Source organism: Ostrea edulis, chromosome 5, assembly GCF_947568905.1.
Source record: "Ostrea edulis chromosome 5, xbOstEdul1.1, whole genome shotgun sequence".
Taxonomy (NCBI): Eukaryota; Metazoa; Mollusca; class Bivalvia; order Ostreida; family Ostreidae; genus Ostrea; species Ostrea edulis.
In genome coordinates this window covers 21,460,769-21,482,167 of record NC_079168.1, presented here as the reverse complement: position 1 = coordinate 21,482,167, position 21,399 = coordinate 21,460,769, and the positions used below count along the sequence as shown (strand labels likewise).

The 21,399-nt window shown below is 35.2% G+C and overlaps 2 protein-coding genes across 3 annotated transcripts; one reads left to right on the top strand and one right to left on the bottom strand.

Moving 5' to 3' along the window:
* Positions 1-2,077: 2,077 nt before the first annotated feature.
* On the bottom strand, positions 2,078-6,927 carry LOC125650496 (uncharacterized protein C1orf198 homolog). Its single transcript, XM_048878859.2, has 4 exons — positions 6,547-6,927; positions 6,118-6,168; positions 5,056-5,790; positions 2,078-4,520 (listed from the first exon to the last, which is right to left on the bottom strand). Exons 1-4 carry the CDS (start codon positions 6,814-6,816, stop codon positions 4,464-4,466), a joined length of 1,113 nt encoding a protein of 370 aa, XP_048734816.2. The 5' UTR covers positions 6,817-6,927; the 3' UTR covers positions 2,078-4,463.
* A 4-nt stretch (positions 6,928-6,931) lies between these two features.
* On the top strand, positions 6,932-21,295 carry LOC125650491 (nuclear exosome regulator NRDE2-like). Of its 2 annotated transcripts, XM_048878852.2 has the most exons (10): positions 6,932-7,269; positions 8,726-8,819; positions 9,254-9,321; positions 12,452-12,569; positions 13,510-14,456; positions 14,805-15,065; positions 16,152-17,582; positions 18,738-18,868; positions 20,393-20,464; positions 20,975-21,295. In XM_048878852.2, exons 1-10 carry the CDS (start codon positions 7,179-7,181, stop codon positions 21,098-21,100), a joined length of 3,339 nt encoding a protein of 1,112 aa, XP_048734809.2. In that variant the 5' UTR covers positions 6,932-7,178; the 3' UTR covers positions 21,101-21,295. The 2 variants fall into 2 exon arrangements, with proteins under 2 accessions (XP_048734809.2, XP_056020386.1); XM_056164411.1 differs by lacking the exons at positions 6,932-7,269; positions 9,254-9,321 and having other exon boundaries at positions 8,724-8,819.
* Positions 21,296-21,399: the final 104 nt, after the last annotated feature.

Genomic DNA, 21,399 nt, shown 5'->3' with positions numbered 1-21,399 from the left:
AATCTTCCTCCTGAGGTGGAATTTCCATATCCCACATGAGTAAATAATGAAGGATTATTTTTCTCACATTTTACCCAGTTTAGTGTATAAATCCCAGAGCTTCGAGAAAATTCAAAATGATCAAAATCCTCATTTGAACTCCAATGCAAAAACTAATTAGACAGCCAGAAAGAGCATGCTGGAAAATGATTTACTTTTTCACCCTGTAAGTGTAAACTAAAACACCCAAGATTGTCCACCAGAAAGATATCAAATTTAAATTTAAAGAAAACAATACAAAATATTTTACTTTACCGTTTAGCGTAAATCATAAAAAATATGATGTCACAATCAAAGATGTCGCAGCAGTGCGAGACAAAATTCTTACATTTGATATTGCTTTGCACCTGTCGGTCAGGAGACCACATGTCCGCTCAATATCTTGAGAATCATTCACTCAATTGTAATGATATTTCATATGTGGGTTGGTTATGAGTAGAAATGGACCTGTATGGTTTTTCAGGTCAAAAGGTTAAGGGTCAATCTACTCTGGACATAGGAAGACACTGTCCACTCAATATCTTGAGAATGATTTGCTCGACTGCAGACATCAAACTTGATACAATGGTACACCCCAAGGAGTAGATGACCCCTATTGATTTTGAGGTTGTATGGTCAAAGGTCAAACTGGACATAGGAATTAATATACTGACCACTCAATGTCTAGAGAACCCTTTGCTTGACAGACATCAAATTTGGTACATCATAAGGAGAAGATGACCCCTCTTGATTTTTAGGTCACAATGGTCAAAGGTCTAACTGGACATGGGAAGACAAATGTCCACTCAATATCTTGAGAACCCTTTGCTTGACAGACATCAAACTTGGTACACTGGTACATCCCAAAGAGTAGTCCTTGACTCCTATTGATTTTGAGGTCACATGGTCAAAGGTTAAACTGGACATAGTAATATATTGTCTCCTATATTTTAAGAATTATTTGCTTTAATTAGTGACACCAAACTTGGCACACTGGTACAGCATAAGGAGTATATGACTCCTATTGATTTTTGGGTCACATGGTCAATCCACTCCCAACATGGGAAGATATTGTCTGCTCAATATTTTGAATTGGTGATGCTACTATCAATTAAATAATGCATGTGTAAAACCCTTTTCAATTTTGCACCATGGGGGCATATGTTTTACAAAAATCTCTTGTTCTGTCTTGCACTGCTGCGTCATGTCATTTGATTGTGGCGTCATATATTTTCTACGATATATTTTACACAGTGAAGTAAATTATTTGGTAATGTCTTCTTTAAATTTCACCTTGGTATAGCTTTCTGGTGGACAACCTTGGGTATTTTAGTTTACACATGCACTGTGTAAACCATTTTCGGGTATGCTCTTTTTGCCTGCCTAATTAGTTTTTGCATTGGAGTTCAAATGAGGATTTTGATAATTCTGAATTTTCGGAAAGCTCCTGAATTCATGCACTAAACTGGGTAAAATGTGAGAAGAAGAATCCTTCATTATTTACTCGTATGGGATAGGAAAATTCCACCTCTGGAACAAGATTTGCTGTCTAGGACTCAGCAAAGCCTTGTCCTACACTGCAAATCTTGTCCCCCTGGTGGAATTTCCCTATCCCACTCTCGTAATAATGAAGGATTCTATTGATCTCGCATGGGTAAAGTCAATCTCACACTTCTGATAATAGTATATAACTGTACACAGAATGCATCTGAAGTCCTAGCTGGTGGAAGCCATTATTACAGCAAATCAGCAAGGGAGAATTCCACTTTCTGGCCAAGTGCTTCAGAAGATTTTTAAATGACCCCTGCCCTATTATGGTCCTTTTTTTAGTATCTCCCCTTTGAAGGGGGTATGGTCCTTCATTTGAACAAACTTAAATCTCCTTCACCCAAGGATAATTTGTGCCCAGTTAAATTGAAAGTGGCCGGCCCAGTGATTCTGGAGATATAAAAAGTGAACGCCAACGTCAGATGCTGGACTTCAATCAGAGGCTCACTTGAGTCTTTAGTTCAGGTGAGCTGTAAAAACACAAAGGAATTCTACTTTATTATAACACTACTGATAATAGCACAACCATTTTATTGGAGTAGTAATTTACATACACGTGACAACAGTTGCATTCAACAAGCTGTCTCTGTACAATCTAAATTAGATTCTTTATCTGTTCACATAAATATCAGAATCAAAAGCAGATAAGATACAATTTTAATAAGATTGGTCCATATAAGATGTCATCTTCACTATAAGGCAAGGGTCTGATTCGCTTATTCTCATTAGAGTAAGCAAATCGGACATTTGGCTAGAGAAGATGTTGGATATAATTGTTTCTAAAATGTTGAATGGATTAGATAAAATTATATAGACTTGATGTATAGTAACAATAAATATATATAAATGCAACAGTCTTTATGTAAGTGTATACCATGTCTGTGCAGAAGGTGCATTCCCTCAATCAATTAATTCTACATGTAAGTAACAATTTATATACTGTACATGAGATTTCTCTGATGGAAGAGAAAAATCAATCTATACCTGTTCAAAATTCGTTCCACAAAGTACAGGAACTACATGTATATGCTACACAGAAACAAATCGAGATTCTGTCACCTCATTGATATAACTTAACAGTATTTGTACAATCAGATCATATGGGACTACAATAGGGTATCAAAAACTATAATAACTTAGAATAAATATTGCACTGTACTAGTAAATTGGCTTTATCATGGTAAAGATATCACCAATTCATACATGTACGTATTAGAGGATCTTGAATGAGTGCTTTGGCATATGAATGAGTTGCCAGTTTTAATATTTCCCCCGAGCCTTGGCAAGGGAAATATTTAAACCTGGCAACAAATTTCATATGCCATGAGCACAAGTTTAAGATTCTATTTATGACTCCACTATGAATAAACGCAACTTTTAAAGTTGCTGTCCATTTCATGTGATTGTTTTCATTTTGAGGTCAGCCTAGCTTCAATGCATCATCTGAAAAATGTCATCGAGTGCAAGAAATAAGATCTAAACATAAACACGTTAACACAAGAGATAAATTGAAATTTTGATCTTAAAATCTTAATATCAAGTGATGTCATTATATAACAACAACAAATGAAACAGGAATACTGATGATAGATTTGAATAACATTTGTAGTAAAACTAAAAAGTTGGCAATTTTGTATTTATGTCAGCGTGTGCAATTTTGCATTTTCATCTTGTTATTGTTTGACATCATCTGCTCCGTCACGGTTTGGGGAATTAAACTAAGCCTACAGTCACTTGAAATTTTTGTTTCAAAGTTGTTGTTTTTTTCACTTCATAAAAAACACAAACTCCTCTATGGAACAACTTTGAGTTCAATTGCATGCTCTTTATCATCAGAGTCGTCAACTTCAAAGGATGTCATGTTGTATTGTTTACGTGGCGCCTGAATACATGTGATTGACCTACATGATTTGCATAATTATTAACCTGTGCTACGAGTTCGTATCGTATTTCTAAACCCGCATTATGAACCCGGAAATAGTACTGTTGTGTGATAATATATGAAACTGCTGGTTGGCTTTAAATTTACTCAACTTGAATCAAAATAGAGAATTCAACTATACATATAATATTTAAAACTAAAATATAAGAACACAGCTTATCTTTAACTAATTTAAAAGTTTCAAAGACCTGGCTTTTATGTGTCTGTATACTGACAATAATCAGACTGTTGTACAATGTGTGAAATGTTTCAGCATTCATGACATAATATTAGTATATTGTTATCATTGAATCACTGTCATTCAACATGACATAATATTAGTATATTGTTATCATTGAATCACTGACAGAAATACAGTAATACTGGCCCATGCAAAAAATATCCATTCAATTAAAAGCCTCTATACACTAAATAAAACAATGTGTATCAAGTGTTAATCACATGTTTAAACACTCTACACTTATCATGTATGTATATATATTGTACATGTGTGTGTATACAATTTACATATACAGTGTATGTATATATGTGACACAAAAAATACAACTTGGTAGTGGTCTGAGCATAAAAATTACAAAAACATCATTAAGCAAATAAAAAGTATGTATGAGTTTGGCATTTGAAATCAATTTTAGACAAATCCACAGAAATAAATGTTTTACATGATCATATGTATAGTGTATGTGTATATATGAAAATTAACACACATGCATGTATATATGTGATTATACAGCTGTGCATGTGCTGTCCACAGAAATCCATTATATATTATATTAGTGTGGCCATGAGACTCTTTCATATGTATAAGAGACAATCATTTCATTTAAACTGGCAGTGTAGCATGATGCAGTATGCTCAACGGTTCCAAATCCATTATAAAAATTCTCAAGATTTTCTGAATGACTGCTTTTTATTTTAATGGTTTTCACCCCAGTTCTGGAACCCTGCAAACTTTTCACCATTGATCCAAGAAGTCGAATCCAGTCATAGGTATAGATGAATCATTTAATTCCTGCAAAACAAAGGCAAAAGAACAAATTAATATTTTTTATATCGTCGGGATTCAGGTGCACATATACACCTAACACACGAACATGTTCCTCTTTAATATAATTATGGAAATAATTGATAAAAATTTACTAGCACTCAAATCCACATACTGACTGACATGCAAATAAAAGTCATCATGCAAATATACAGCAAACCCTCAAAAATATTAAACCTGTAGGATGTCCATTCATGTAGCGTTTAAAAAAAATTCCATATTTATATGTACTTCAGTTTTTAGAAAAAAATCCGATACCTGTATTAACATAACAATGTGGAACACCATCATTAGATACATTATACATATTGACCTTAAACCAAATAAATACCAAGTCACTCCCCTGTATACCTAGCTCGATCTTCCTTCAGACCTCGGTCTGCAGAAATCAGGATGTTTATGAAAAGTATGGCAAGAAATATGACTGGAAATAAACATCTATATATGTACTGTTTCACAGTTATTTGATTTATATATAGGTTGATAAGTCTGTTCATCTTACCTCTGATGGAGTGTTGTTATTTAATGGTTTGAGTTCAACAGTCCTGTAACTATCCTCATCATCAAATGAAGGTTGATGAAAAACTACTTCCTCTCTGTCCATGTTTTGTGTGATTGGCTCCTTCAACAGAGGTTTGTGGGCAGGGGAGGAGTTATTACTACTGGAACTTTCCTCTTCTTGGTTAAGCAATGCCACAGCTCCCATCATAGCAGGGTTATCAAAGGCATTCAGCTCTACAGGACTGAATTCCTGCGAGTTGGATTTGGATTTAGAAAATGATTCTTTCCTCTTGTTCACCAGAGGTTCACCATCTTGCTGTTTCTTCTTTGAGAAGGAAGATGATAAGCTTAACCCCGAGCTCTTAGTATCTGACTTTGCTGGTGATGCTCTCAATGGCGAGTCATGGATGATTCCATTTGGTTGTTTTTCATGAGGCGGTTCACGGAGATCACCATTGCTGCCTTTGAATGCATAGTTGATTACTTCCGGGCTTTGGCTTCGTCTTTCTGGAGAGTCTTTCATGGTCTCTTTTGTGGGACTTTCAATGCGTCTCACTGATTTTAGTTCTTTAAGCTTTTCTGGAAATGTACTGTTCCATAAACTTTCTGTTTTATGCAGGAATTGTCGTTCAGCTGCTTTAAATGTTGATTCTTGCTTTTTAGATTTTGGAGCTTTTGAAGAAGGTTTAGCCAACGCTTCAGATTCAAGGTCAGCTAAGGCTAAATCCTCTTGACTCTGAAAGCACATACATTTACAAATATCATGTTATCACTTGTCACATTTCATCTCGTAAGAGACATAGCAAAATAAAATGAGTACGCATGGCACTATCATGGCAGTTGCAGAACTTGATCTATGTTTTGGCAGTCGTTTGTAATAGCATAAATGTTAAGTAGCTAATTATTATCATGACAGAGACTAAAATCAGGTAATAACAACAACAAACTGTGAAACTTTCAAACAGCTAGTTCATGCATTCATGTATGCCATTGTGTGGTATGAATTGACACTTGTTTCTTGTCCACATTAACATATTGTACATGTGTAAATGCTTTTATCTACCTTGGACCTCCATGAAAAGGGTGCAGAATGCCCATCTTGCCATGTCCAAAACTAAAGGAAGAAAAGATAATTTGCATACAATAGTCCCAAGACTCTTGGTTACTTGTTATCACTTAATCAGATTCAGGGAGATCATATGGGTGCATGGGAAAATATATATTTAAGGAAGTTACAAAATATGTACTGTCTTTAAAGCTATAACTTGTATAAGATACTATAAGGTATATACCACAGGAGTTCGAAGTTTTATCAATAAAGTAAATAAAATCCACTCGATTCACTAAGCCATGAGTTATGCGTTAACTTATGGTTTGGTCAATCGATTTAATTTTATTGACTTTATTTGTGAAATTTCGAACCCCTATCATATGGGTATGCAACATATGTATGCATAGTCTAAAATGTAAACATTGTTGCGCTTCAACTCACATCGTTATTTTCATCTATGATTATTTTCTCTCCGGATGATATTACTAATCGTGGAAAACTCTCTGGGTACACCTCTTTACTACCAGCATCTTGATATGAACTTCTGACGTCTGGATTGACAAAATAATCGTCCAGTGCTTCGTCTTTCTCTTTTATGTTCATTGCACTCCATCTGTCTGCCAATAACTCCTCCACCAGCAAAACATCGCTCACAACCCGCTTTGTCAACGGGTTTATGGATGAAAAATACTTCAAAGTCTCTGAATCCATTGTATTCTTTCGCTTATTTCAACTTACAAGCAGTGATCAGTTATTTTTCTCCAATATGACAGACAAAGGGAAAAAGATCCGGAAATGATTTGTTAGTTGATAATTCGTGCATATTTAGCTCGATCTTAGCGGTCAACAGATGCTTTTCTTTTCAACGAATTTGTTTTGTGTCTATTTTCTTTCTCTCTATAATAATCTATGTTATAATGACCGATTCAGATATAAAGGACGTAACTGGCTATGGCATGAAAGTTTTTAACGATTATAAAATATGCTACCGAATTAACAAAATAAAAGTTGTAGTTTCACTTTCACTTTTTTGAGCCCTTGTACGTTTAGTTGCCGTTTAACGCGTTTACAAAATGAACCCCCTTTTCCCAATTTCTTCGAGTGGTTCACTTTTTCCAGTTTGTGAAGATGTACAAGAATCAAAAGGTACTACGAGTCATGAAGGTTAGTTCAATTTATTATTTTTTTTTAGCCAAAGTCGTTTGCATAGATCTCAGTTTTGTATTTGTGTGTAGATCTAACGTAGTAGATATGGCAAGAAATTGGTGCAGTTTCCCTGGATGGCAATTTTGTAACCAGGTTACAATAGGGACAATATTTACAGACCATTGTTTCAACACCCACTTATCTTTAAATGCAGGGTTACAAGAGTTACAGACCATTGTTTCAGCATGAGAGAAAGGTATGTAACCCTGCATTTAACCTTGTAACCCTGTTTTCTAGTGTAATCTGGTTACAAAATTGCTACCCAGGGAAACTGCTCCGATTTCTTGTCATATATGTAACGTAGACTATTAAATTTCATTTTCATCTCGAAGTCGAGACATGGAGTCTGCAATTTTATATAACTGCTTACTTCTATAGCCAAGGGATCATTGTCAAGTTGTTGCTGTGAAACAACTTAGGTTATCAATTCATAACTACATCAACCACAGGTTTCAACAGGTTGGGAACACTTCCCCTGCAGCGAGATATTCTCGCTAAAATGCAATTATCCCTCTCTAGCGAGAATAAATATATCCCTTACAACCGAGAAAAACACCCGTGGAGTACATCTCTTCATGATTCGCGTGAAAAGAAGAAAAAGTGCTAAAATGTCTGATACTTCTGCAAATATATTAATAAAAAAAACCCCACTCACGATGTGTATTGGATTTCAGACTGCTTCCCTCTTACGCAGCAACTTCGATATGCAATTTCATGACTATGTTTTCAATTTCATAGAAACAATTCACATCATGTTGAGTGTGTGTCGCACTTATTCAGCGTTGCACGGGATTTGCCATTATTTTTAATAAAGACGCCAAAACACCTGTTTATGGTAATTATAATGTTTATTTCTCGCTAAAGAGGGATAATCGCGTTTTAGCGAGATTATCTCGCTATGGGGAAGTGTTCTCAACCTGTTCAACTAGAAAGGTGTATATTAGTGAAATAAAAATCTTCTATTGAAGTTACACTACAGTATTGAAATACCTACCTACCTATCCTCTTCGCTCCAGTCGGAGCATAAGGTCAATCATAAGTATTGAAATATATTATCTTTTATTATAAAATTTTTAAAATGATTTGGTGAACTTGTGTAATCAGGATTTAAGAATACTGATATTGTACACCATCAGTTTAGCTAGGGTGTAAGTAATCTCGGCCCGGCTGAGATTCGGCTTGGTTGAATATTTGGACTGATGCCTTCACTTCGTCAGTCCAAATATTCAGCCAAGCCGAATCTCAGCCGAGATTAAGGTATAAGGACAAGCTTGTACAATGTAGATCCATGCAACTGTTCAAAATTAGTGGGTTTTTTTTCCATCTGTATGTAATCATGACGTGTTATTAAACTGATTCTGAAGTTGTAGAATCTGTATCAGTGTGTTTATCAGAGTATTTGTTTAATTTCCAGCAAGGTTAGACTGGTTGGAAAATAAGAGTTTCCCAGGCATACAGTCCAATGTACAGAGTTTACAAGAGAGAAAAGAACATATTATCTTAAAAAGGTAATTCACACAATACCTAATGACTCCAATATTTGTACTAGAATGGATTAATGTCAGACTGAGAGGGTTTTTTTTTCATTTATTTTGATGTATTAAATTTTTTATAAGCCATAAAAGATGTGTTAGTTTACTAATGATTGAAACATATACATCTGTCCCATGTAGTAATACTAGATTTATATTATCAGTTACTCCATTATATGATAATTGATTAAATAAATGCTGTTTAGAATGGGTTTTTTATTTGTTGTTTTTAATTATTGATAATGTACCAAAGACATACATTATAACCTATTTAAAAAACCTACGCATTGTGTGATTTCATTATAGGAAAGCCTATAACCTATTTAAAAAACCTACGCATTGTGTGATTTCATTATAGGAAAGCCTATAACCTATTTAAAAAACCTACACATTGTGTGATTTCATTATAGGAAAGCCGGTGAATCACCAGATGATACAGAACCAGATGACACAGAACCAGATGACACTGAAACAAAAGGTTCACAAAATCTTTTTATTGTGTCTAAAAATCAGTAGTTTTTATGCCCCCTCCCCCCTCCCCCATTTTGAGAAAGAGCGGACACATTGTTTTGCATCTGTTGGTTAGTCATTACACCAAGTCTTGTCCGCTCAATATCTAAAGGACCTTTTGCCGATCGGAACTCCTCAAATGTCTAGCGCACTCGACATAGATCTCGGATGTAATACGATAGCATCCATGAGTGAATTTGATGCAATGTCAACTATGATGTCACAGCCTACTGCACTATGTTACGTACGTCATAGCTAGCAATGCATCAAATTCACTCATGGAATCATGGATGCCATCATATTACATCCGAGATCTATGTCGAGTGCGCGAGGTATTCCAGGAGTTCCGATTGGGCCCTTTGCTTGACTGTTATCAAACTTGATACAGTATTGCCCCTATAGAGAGTAGATGACCTCAAGTGATTTTCAGGTCACAAGGTTAAGGGTCAGTCTGTTTGTCTGTAGACCAAGTCTTGTCCATTCAATATAAAGTACAGATTGAACCCTTTGCTTGACAATTACCAAACTTGGTATAGTGGTCGCCCCTGAAAGTAGATGACCCCGTATGATTTTTAGGTCACAAGGTCAAGGGTCAAACCATTCATTCCCATCATTGCCCCAAAGTGTTCCATTCTTGATGGGAACAATTCGTTCCATATCTGAAAGCATTCTGTTCTCGATAAGAACCATTCTTTTCTTGTTGAGAACCGTTCTGTTCTTGCTGAGAACCGTTCCATTCAAACCATTCAACATTTGCTCCCCATACAAAACCGTTCATTCCCAAACCATTCAACATTTGTTCACTGTTCCACTGGTATAGTAGTGCGCTTCAGGGTCTGGACATTGGTTTTACCTAAGGAGTAGATAACCCCTTTCGATTTTGACATCACAAGGTGAAAGGTCAAAAGGGTTAAGATTTTGAGATCACAATGTGAAAGGTTAAAAGGATCAAAGTGAATATGACTACCAAGTATCTTGAGAGGTAATTGCTTGAGAAACATAAAACTTAATACACTGGTTTCTCCTAAAACTTAAATGCCCCCTATTAATTTTGAAGTCACAAGGTCAAGTGTCAAATTGCACACAATATGATATTGTGTGCTCAGTATCTTGAGAACCCTTAGCTTGACATACATCAAACTTGGTTTACTGGTTCTACTTAAGGAGTAGATGATTCCTATTGATTTTGAGGTCACAGGGTCAAAGAACTCTGGCATAAGATATTGTCTGCTCAATATCTAATGAACCCTTTGCTTGACAGTTACCAAACTTGATACAGTGGTTGCTCCAGAGAGTAGATTACCCCTATAGATTTTCAGGTCATAAGGTCATAGGTCAAGGGTGAAACTGGACATTGTAAGATATTGTTCTCTCAATATCTTGAGAACACTGCTTGTCAGACTTCAAACATAGTATGCTGGTTCTACCTAAAGAGTAGATGACTCCTATTGATTTTAGGTCACAAAGTCAATGGTCTAACTACTTTAGACATAAGATATTTTCAGCTCAGTATCTGGAAAACCCGTTGCCTGACAGACATTGAACTGGGTTCACTGGTATATCCTAAGGAAAAGATAACCCCTATTGATTTTGAGGTCACAAGGTCAGTGATCAAACTACTCTGGACACAAGATATTGTCTGCTCAATATCTCGAGAACCCTTTGCTTGACAGACATCAAACTTGGTACACCAGTGTCCCCTAATGAGTAGATGAACCCCATTGATTTTCAAAGTCTCAAGGTCAAGGGTCATGACTCAAATGACTGGCTATTTGGAAATATCTGCTCAGTATCTTGAGAGGTCATTCAAAACTTAGTATTATACTTGCCCCTGACTAGTAGTTATATTAACTCATATTTTCACTGTCACTACAGTTTTTAAAGTTAATCCTTTTCAATATTGACACACAGGGGGCATATATATATTTCTTAAGCATTTCTTGTTATTGATTAATACAAGATGGATAAATGAGTTTGAACAAACTCCAAGATTGACGTCTTCTTACAATATGAGAGTTTCCTTCTGACTGGGGTATTGATAAACTAGAGCTGGGGCTCAATGTCATTCAAAACCTGTATATATGCAATATTACAAACTCTAGATTATTAAGTGCAGTGAAAAGAATACTTATTTTGATATTGTATTATAATCATATATTCTATTAATTATAATAGTATAGTATTGTTCTATCAGAGATTCTATTAATAGTACAATATTGTTCTATCAGAGATTCTATTAATAGTACAATATTGTTCTATCAGAGATTCTATTAATAGTACAATATTGTTCAATCAGAGATTCTATTAATAGTACGATATTGTTCTATCAGAGATTCTATTAATAGTACAATATTGTTCTATCAGAGATTCTATTAATAGTACAATATTGTTCTATCAGAGATTCTATTAATAGTACAATATTGTTCTATCAGAGATTCTATTAATAGTACAATATTGTTCTATCAGAGATTCTATTAATAGTACAATATTGTTCTATCAGAGATTCTATTGATATTATGATATTGTTCTATCTGTTATTCTTTTCAGATTACAATATTGTTTTAGCTGATATTTGTTTAATTGCACAATATTGTTCTATTTAATATTCTTGTCTACAAATCTTCACTGAGCGTTGTCGCCTCTTGGCCTCTGATTATATAATAGTATAATTCCAATGTTATTTATTACAATTGTTTTGATTGGACAAAGATAAATCTAAACGAGAATTTACACATCAATAAATCCAAAAACGTGATGTATACATACGTGCTTGAAAACTAACAACATAGTGCGGGGAAAGTATTCATTTTTTTTAAATTGATAATACAGGGAACTAATTGGAATTATAAGAATCAAACATTCTTTTTGAAGAATTTATTGATGTGTAAACAGGTAAACTCTGGACATTTTACTCACAAACTGAACATAAAAGTGCTTCGCACTTTTATTCAGTTTGTGAGTAAAATGTCCAGAGTTTACACATCGATAAATTCTTCAAAAAAAATGTTTAATCCTATAGTATACCATCTTGATGCTAATATACATGAACTGTTATTTGTCTTGATGGGTTATGTAACCAACAGTATCTGTTCAATTAGGTATGTTGAGGTGGAAAAAGAGAAAGAAGAAAAAGAAACATAAACACAAAAAGAATAAGAAAAAAGATCACATGATAGAAGTGCCAAGAACACCAAGTCCTGTTGGGGCCAAGTCAAAGTAAGTTTTTTGTTTATCTTAATTACAGGTGTATATATACATCTGCAAGTAAATGGTTATTTTTTTCATTTGTAACTTCTTTTCAAATGTATATCAATATTTAGATATGTCATCACCATCATTAGTGCTGTTCCTTATATAATGTGATCCACTCTTCAAACTAATTAAAATCAGCTGTTTTGAATCTGCTATTTGAGAAGCAGTAGCAGATTCAAAACAGCTAATTTTAATTAGACTGATCCACTCTTATAATGAAAATATTACAAATGTCAAGAAAGACATTGTGACTTGCTGAAGAAATAGTATACATACTGTATATACATGTCCCATTTAGACCTCAAAATGTTTGATATAAAGGGCCATAACTGTGGTAAAAGTAGGTGAACCATGATGAAAGTCAATCTTAATTGATTTATAGTTTTTCATTTACATGCTGTTTAGGAAGTTACATACATACATCTCAAAAGATAATGGAAAACTATGGACAGACAGACATAAACCCTAATTTCCCTCCAGTTTCACCATTACCCAGCATTATTTCTCAGAAAGAGAACATTGTTTATGCATCCATCATTGACTTTATTTTGGGATTTTCAGCTGGGCTAAGAGTAGATTAAAGTATGGGACATGTGGTTAAATTGTTTTCTGTACATGTATGTGTACCTCATATAAAAACTAGTAGGGTTATCAAAAATTTTGTGGACTAATTCCATTATGAAAATTTGCCCAAGTTTTATACCTTATATAAAGCATGTTTTTACTTTTTTCACCATAATGTTTTATTTCACATTTATTAACCTTGGAGATGCTACCTTTTAAATGTGATATAAAGGTTATTAATTTTCAGTACAAAAAGATGGTTTATAAAGCATAAAAGAATTCTTTTTTACTTAGACTGCGTTGAGATCAAAACACATAGGATTTAATTTTATGTTTGTAGGTTATCAGAAACTCAAAGAAACAAGGTGTTTATAGAAGAGTTGGCATTTCTTGAGCCAGAGGATGCCTTCAGAATTGATCGAAAATCCAACATCCATAACTGGAAGTATGAATCTCTCTATAAAGGACACATTGCGGCCTTTACGCAGACCTTCAAATCAGGTTTAGGGGGAGGTCATCAATCTAAAGAAAACAAGCACAAAAGTAAAGACAAAACGAAACGATACTTCAGCCGGGAAAACAGGAAGGTTTCTTCACAAGCTCCATCGTCCCATTTCTTGCCAAGCAAAGATAACCATGGTTTCCAGTCTGATATTATACCTGTGCCTTCAGAAGTAATTGAATGCTCAAGTCGGGAGAAATGTGATCAGGATATAAGGCAGCAACTGATGGACAAAAGCACTTCACACTACATAAAGGGAATAGGTGTGGAGACAGTGGACAAAGATGTCAGTTTAACAGAAACGGAATACAGACGGAACAAGAAAACCGCCGAGTTCAATCGCAGAACAAGGGAAGAACCTCACAATACAGACCTGTGGTTGGAATTTGTAGAGTTTCAGGATTCATTGCTCAGGTTCCCAGAATCAGAAGGACATTTTAAAATCTCTAAGGCAGCTGTACAGGAGAAAAAGATTGCCATTATGAAAAAAGCTATGGAAGTGAATCAGGGTAACATTGTATTAAAACTCAAGTATTTACAGTTATGTCAGGGAGCAATGGAATCAGACCAAGTCAACAAAGAAATGGAGGACTTGATATTTCACAACCCTGCTAATGTCGCCTTGTGGAGGCAGTACCTGCTGTTCAATCAGAGCAGACTTGCTAGTTTTTCTGTGTCCAGAATGTGTAAGCTGTATCAGAAGTGCATCACAACTCTTGTTAAATATCAGGAAGGTCGACTGAAGACACATACTCTTCCCGTGAACCTGTCACATGATTTAGTTGGTATGTATTCATACGCAATGTGTAGTGAAAATACAGCCTTGTTAACTGTAAACCAAGACCATGAAATTTACACTAGTGAATATAATCTACATGTAGCTGTATAATGTATACAGAATGGCCTTGTGAAGAAATTTATTCATGAGACTGTGAAAACAACCAGGAACCAATTTTTTTACACAGATTATAATCTGTAATTTATCAATGACCTTTACTATTTCTGAAAAACAGTGATTAATGCATTTGTTATTGTCCTAGTTTTTTTAGGGGGCAAACATTGGAGTGGTGAAGCTGTCCGTAACGCTCTCTGAATTGATGCATTTTGCCTCTAACAACATCTTTCTGTTACAGGCATTTTTGTTGAGCTCTGCACTTTTCTGAAGCAAGCTGGACACAAGGAGAAAGCAATGGCTGCATTCCAGGCTCTGATTGAGCTAAATCTTTGTTGCCCTGAACGCCTGAGGTCGGCAGAACTGAGTGACAAGATCATCATTCTGGAGAGTTTTTGGGATAGTGGGGTGCAGCGTTTTGGAGAGGAAGGAGCTAAAGGATGGAGCTTCTGGATGGATAATAAAGAGTCACTTCATGCAGAAAGCGAAAGTAGTGGGAAAGGTATATATTACAATCCTACTTCTACCATGCACATTTTAAAGAATGGGAAATGGTGTGTACTGAGGATGATTTTATTGTATTTTGAAAGCAATGCAATATTTCAAAGTCCTTAACAGAAAATATTTTTCAGTTTAAATCTTTAAAATCTTTCATTCAATACTCATTTGTCTGTAACAACCTAGTTTTTTATTATTAAACTTGCCTGAGCTGTAAGCTCAACTGAGCTTTTCTGATCACCTATTCTCCAGCATCTGTCTATCCTTAAAATTGACACTTTTCAAAATCTTCTCCAAAACCACATAGCCAATTTCAACAAAACTTGCTACAAGCATCCTCAGGTAAAGGACATTTCAAAACTGTTCAATTGAAGGGTCACACCCTTTCCAAAGGGGAGATAATCATGAAACAGTGAAAATACAGTGGCATCATTTAAAAATCTTCTCAAGAACTACTGGACCAAAAAAGATGAAACTTATGAGAAAGCTTCCTTAATGAGTGGAGATTCAAAATTGTTCAAATCATCATAGGACCGGGCCACTCGTTTGAAGTTTTTTTGCTTGTATTGACTTTCGCCGTCATTTTTCTGGGTAATACTGTGGAGTCATTTTAATTCGTGGGGGCCAATATTCGTGGGAAAACAAAATTTTATTGGTTCGTGGGGGTGTCATTTTGTTGGTAAGCAATACGATATCACTAGGAGATATAACTCTACTTGGTTTTAAAAATTGTTCGAGGACATGTAAATTTGTGGGTAAGAGTGACCCACGAAATCCACGAACAATGATGATCCCACAATAGATCAAGCCAAAGTCATGTGATTCACCACCGTAATCAGGGTCATAGTTTGTCATCATTAATATTATGCAAACATCCACAGGTACTGCAGATTAAAATTTCTTCAAATCATATGGCACATAGTAGGATTGGACCTTAATAGGGGATCAAAGTTTACATTGGAATTTTTAATCTTTGAAAATTTTTCTACACATGTAAATTGTGTCATTTTGACTGATATGTGTTCATGACATGAACAGTCATAATATTTGATGAAATAAACCACTTGTAATTTCTGAATTGACATTTTAGAGCCATCATTAGATGATGAAGAGCAGACCATTTTAGAGAGAGGGAGTGAAAAGTGGGAAACATGGCTGCAGATAGAAACGCTCAGGGAGTCCGCCCATTGGTTACCATGGAAACCAGACCTGTCTGCAGGGGAGACAATGGATGATTGTGAGGATGTGGACAAACTCGTTTTATTTGATGACATTTCACAATTTCTGTTCTGTTTGCCTGAAGACTTATGTCTTAAACTATTGTATGAATTTCTTAATTTTCTTGGATTTGAAAATTGTCAACAAGGAAAATGTGTTCAGGATACAAAAAGACTGTATCATATATTTAATTCTTTTGGAATGGAAGATTTTAAAAAACCATGTCCAGTGGCAGAACAGAGATTTTTACATACATTTATTGGTAATGTTATTCAGCAAGGATTGCTAAATTTCCAGGGAGTATTCCAAACAGAATTAACAGCTCTCTGGTTAAGATATCAAACAAGAAATGAAATCAATGAAAAAACTGACATTAAGAAGTTCAAGAAAATAGCCAGGAATGTGTTGAAGGATTCAATGAACAGAAACAGGAAGGCGGTCTGGATGGAGTACAGCAATCTCCTCTTTAGTCTTGGAGATCAAAATGGTGCAACAGAGGTGCTTGAAATGGCCATACCAATGTTGTGTGTCAACACAGATGATGGAAAAGAATGTGTTCCAGCATTTTATAGAGCTCTTGTTGAAATTTTGCTAAAATTTCCTGTTGATACCAATATATTTCAGTTCAACAAGAATAGCATTAGTGTTAGTTCAGAATCAGTAAGCAGAAGTATCCATGTACTGATTTGTTTGTGCGAGAATCGTCACAGTGACCTCAAAAATCCTGAAAGTACTAGTTCTGTGACCAGATTAAAAAGTAGAAAGAAAATGGAGGAGCTGTTGAATTTGCTTTTACAGGACTACAAGGAGGAATCAGAAAGAAGCAGAGAAGAATATGGGTATCTTTTGGATATTACTCGGTGCTGTGCGTTGTATGAATATGCCTTCTCTGACCTGAACTTGGACAGTGCCTTGTGTGTTTTAAACAAAGTGCAATCTTTTTTATTCAATTTATCAATTTTAAATACAGACGACGACAGCTGCAGTGTGAACAAGAATTTGGATCATTGTCTTGAACAGATTTTCAGATACAAGATCAAGATTATCCATCACCACATGTCTGTACATCATTCCTCATTAACTCCACTTCGAACAACGGTGGAAGCTGCGCTAGAAGTCTTCCCAAACCATGTGTATTTTTTGACTGTGTTTTTGGAGATAGAGAGAGGCTGTATGGTATTTGGTAGACTAGACAGATTCTATGGCCATCACCTTGGAAGAGTGAAGTCCCCTGACCTTACTGTTTTTGCTGTGGCGTCGTTGATACAAAGACAAGTACACAGAATGACCATTATCAGTGATGGTACGATACCTTGCAGGGTTTGACACTAAGGCACGTCCGATTGACCGAGTCTACTAAATGATAGGTCAGGTCGGATAAAATGTTGATTTACTAGTCTGACTGGTCATGTTTAAAAAATAAACAAATTTAAGAAACTTTACTTTAAATCATAAGATATTTTATTCTTTAAAAAAAACCTGTAAAGAGTTTGTGAGCCATTTTGAACTGCATGATGACATAATCTCTATTTTTAGTTCTAATAAGTCGTGGTCGGAAGTGATGTTCTACGACATCTACACAATGTTAATGTGTGTAGAGTTATGTTTTGGTTAAATAGAATTATTGAATTCATTTTCATTTTAAAAAACCAAAACAATTCATTTCAATTGAATATAAGAAAGTGTTTATCACATTAATGGATTACGTTGTAAACAGCAATTTTTCGATGTTTACATATGTGCGGGAATGTCTATATTCAAATACGAATTCTCGTCCTCAAGGAAAGCAAAATATGTCCCAAGAAAGAGAAAAAAGGAAAACGTTGGGAAGAAACAAAGCAGGGCTGATGAAATAGAATTTTTAAAAAAAATATTGAAGTCATTTTATTCTAAATGGATTAAAGAATTTCCGTGCCGGTAAGAATTTAAAGAAACTGAAAATATGTTTGAAAGTAAAAGCATCAAATTGAATGGCGAAACTAAAGATTTTTTTGAGACGATTAAATGCATTTTAGTTCAAACTTATCGTTTGTCATTTAAATTAAGTATTTAGATATGGAGAATCATCAGATTTTTTTTCTGGAAAGTTGGTCAGGGCTAGTGGATGTAAGGTCAGGTCTAGCAAATATCATCTGAAGTAGCCCGATTGGTCTAGTGCTCAAAAAAGTTAATGTCAAACCCTGCCTTGCTAGGACCATGTTGGTTATTGTAAAATTGCATAATTTTTTTTACATGGTTTCTATGTAAAACATTTGTATGGGTGGGGCACTTCTTGGATACAAGTATTTTGTCCTTGAATTTGTTGAAAATAAGAATCTGACCTTTGTTCAACAAAAATGAATATTATATGAATATTTTGACCTTGTATTACTTACTCAATTTGCAGAATTAAAAATTTTGAAATGTCAAAAATCTTTCAAGCATCCAGCTAATAGAAATAGAACACTTTACTTTTCAGAATCTGATGAATCTGTGACACATTTTGGCAGTGGTGTGATGCACAAGATCAGGAGTTACCTTGAGAGGTCCTTAGAACTCCCCGAGTTACAGCACTGTTCATTCTTGTGGAGTCTGTACTTGTACTGTGAGGTCAGTCACTAGCTATCATCAGCTGGCATTTAGCATCAGTAGCGATCTATTTTTGGCATCTAGCATCAGTAGTGATTTGTTTAGTGGCATCTAGCATCAGTAGCGATCTATTTTTGGCATCTAGCATCAGTAGTGATGTGTTTAGTGGCCTCTAGCATCAGTAGCGATATGTTTAGTGGCCTCTAGCATCAGTAGCGATATGTTTAGTGGCCTCTAGCATCAGTAGCGATATGTTTAGTGGCCTCTAGTATCAGTAGCGAAATGTTTAGTAGCCTCTAGTATCAGTAGCGAAATGTTTAGTGGCCTCTAGTATCAGTAGCGAAATGTTTAGTGGCATCTAGTATCAGTAGTGATGTGTTTAGTGGCATCTAGCATCAGTAGCGATCTATTTTTGGCATCTAGCATCAGTAGTGATGTGTTTAGTGGCATTTAGCATCAGTAGCGATCTATTTTTGGCATCTAGCATCAGTAGCGATATGTTTAGTGGCCTCTAGTATCAGTAGCGAAATGTTTAGTAGCCTCTAGTATCAGTAGCGAAATGTTTAGTGGCCTCTAGTATCAGTAGCGAAATGTTTAGTGGCCTCTAGTATCAGTAGCGAAATGTTTAGTGGCATCTAGTATCAGTAGTGATGTGTTTAGTGGCATCTAGCATCAGTAGCGATCTATTTTTGGCATCTAGTATCAGTAGCAAAATGTTTAGTGGCATCTAGTATCAGTAGCGAAATGTTTAGTGGCCTCTAGTATCAGTAGCGAAATGTTTAGTGGCATCTAGTATCAGTAGCGATGTGTTTAGTGGCCTCTAGCATCAGTAGCGATATGTTTAGTGGCCTCTAGCATCAGTAGCGAAATGTTTAGTGGCCTCTAGCATCAGTAGCGAAATGTTTAGTGGCCTCTAGCATCAGTAGCCATTTATTTTGTAGCCTCTAGTATCAGTAGCGAAATGTTTAGTGGCCTCTAGTATCAGTAGCGAAATGTTTAGTGGCATCTAGTATCAGTAGCGAAATGTTTAGTGGCCTCTAGTATCAGTAGCGAAATGTTTAGTGGCATCTAGTATCAGTAGCGATGTGTTTAGTGGCATCTAGCATCAGTAGCGATATGTTTAGTGGCCTCTAGCATCAGTAGCGAAATGTTTAGAAATGTTTAGTGGCATCTAGTATCAGTAGCGATGTGTTTAGTGGCATCTAGCATCAGTAGCGATATGTTTAGTGGCCTCTAGCATCAGTAGCGAAATGTTTAGTGGCCTCTAGCATCAGTAGCGAAATGTTTAGTGGCCTCTAGCATCAGTAGCCATTTATTTTGTGGCCTCTAGCATCAATAGCAATATGTTTAGTGAAGTCTCAGCTAGTTTTAACTTTATTTTTTAGGATCTTATTTTAGAAGACTGTTCATGTTCTTGTACAGTTTGATATAGTGTATGCAGTAATTCATATTATATAGTTATTTCATGTTATGTATATGAAAATGATCGATGTACAGAATAGAATGTATAATTAGAGTATAATATATGTTGCCTCTCTTTACCAGGCAAATTTTGGTCAAAGTGAAAGAGCAAGTGGTTTGTATTACAGATCTCTACAGCAATGCCCATGGGCCAAGGTATTTGTTAGAATATGTCATCATTGACTTTTAATGAGGTTGATACGTTGGAAGTGATATTCACTAAGACCAATGGCTGAGGTTAATATCACTACCATGGGATTGATGAAGTGAAATGTTAACTAGTATCAAAAGTCAACAAATTTTTATATGACAGTTTTACATTTGTTTTGTTCTTTGCTGGGAATAAGTGAGTTCTCATGAACAGTTATCCCAGAGACCTATGTAACATCACAATGACAAACAAATGATTTGACATATATCATAGTCGCAAACAGATGATTAGAATCTCAGGGTAATTCATGTCACGATGATGAATAAATTCAATGTTCACCTGTTGTGCAGAAGTGCACAATGAATACACGAAGATTCTCTTTAGGAAATGATGTGCGACTTCAGCCCATCAGGAAAATTTCAGTTTTTAATAACTGCAGATTTTGCCTTAACTTTTATCCTCTTTCCAAATATCAAACAGTTTTGATAAGGATAATATATGGATATATTTTGTAGAGTCTTTATATGGATGGTGTGAAAATTTTCAAAAACTCCAAACTGGAAGAAATCACCGACTTGATACTGGAGAAAGAAATTCGACTGCAGATTCCACTTGAAGAAATTGATATTTTACAGAGCTGAACCGCAGTAATACAAGATAGATAACTCCAAGTGACTGTAGCAATGAAATCTTATGATTTATGTTCCATTGTTGTCAATCACATGTTAGAGGAAACAGTCTGAATTTTATAACATCTTGTATGGAAGTTGATTTGTTATAAGCAAACGGTTCGGAAAAAGAACCCCCAAACGAGAATAAAAACCTTCAAATTCAAATTTAATTCATTACTTTTTTATAAACATTTTTATTGTACTGCGATATCAACTCAATATGAGTATGATTTAGTGTTATAACCTCTTGGCTAGATTTTTTAGTCCTT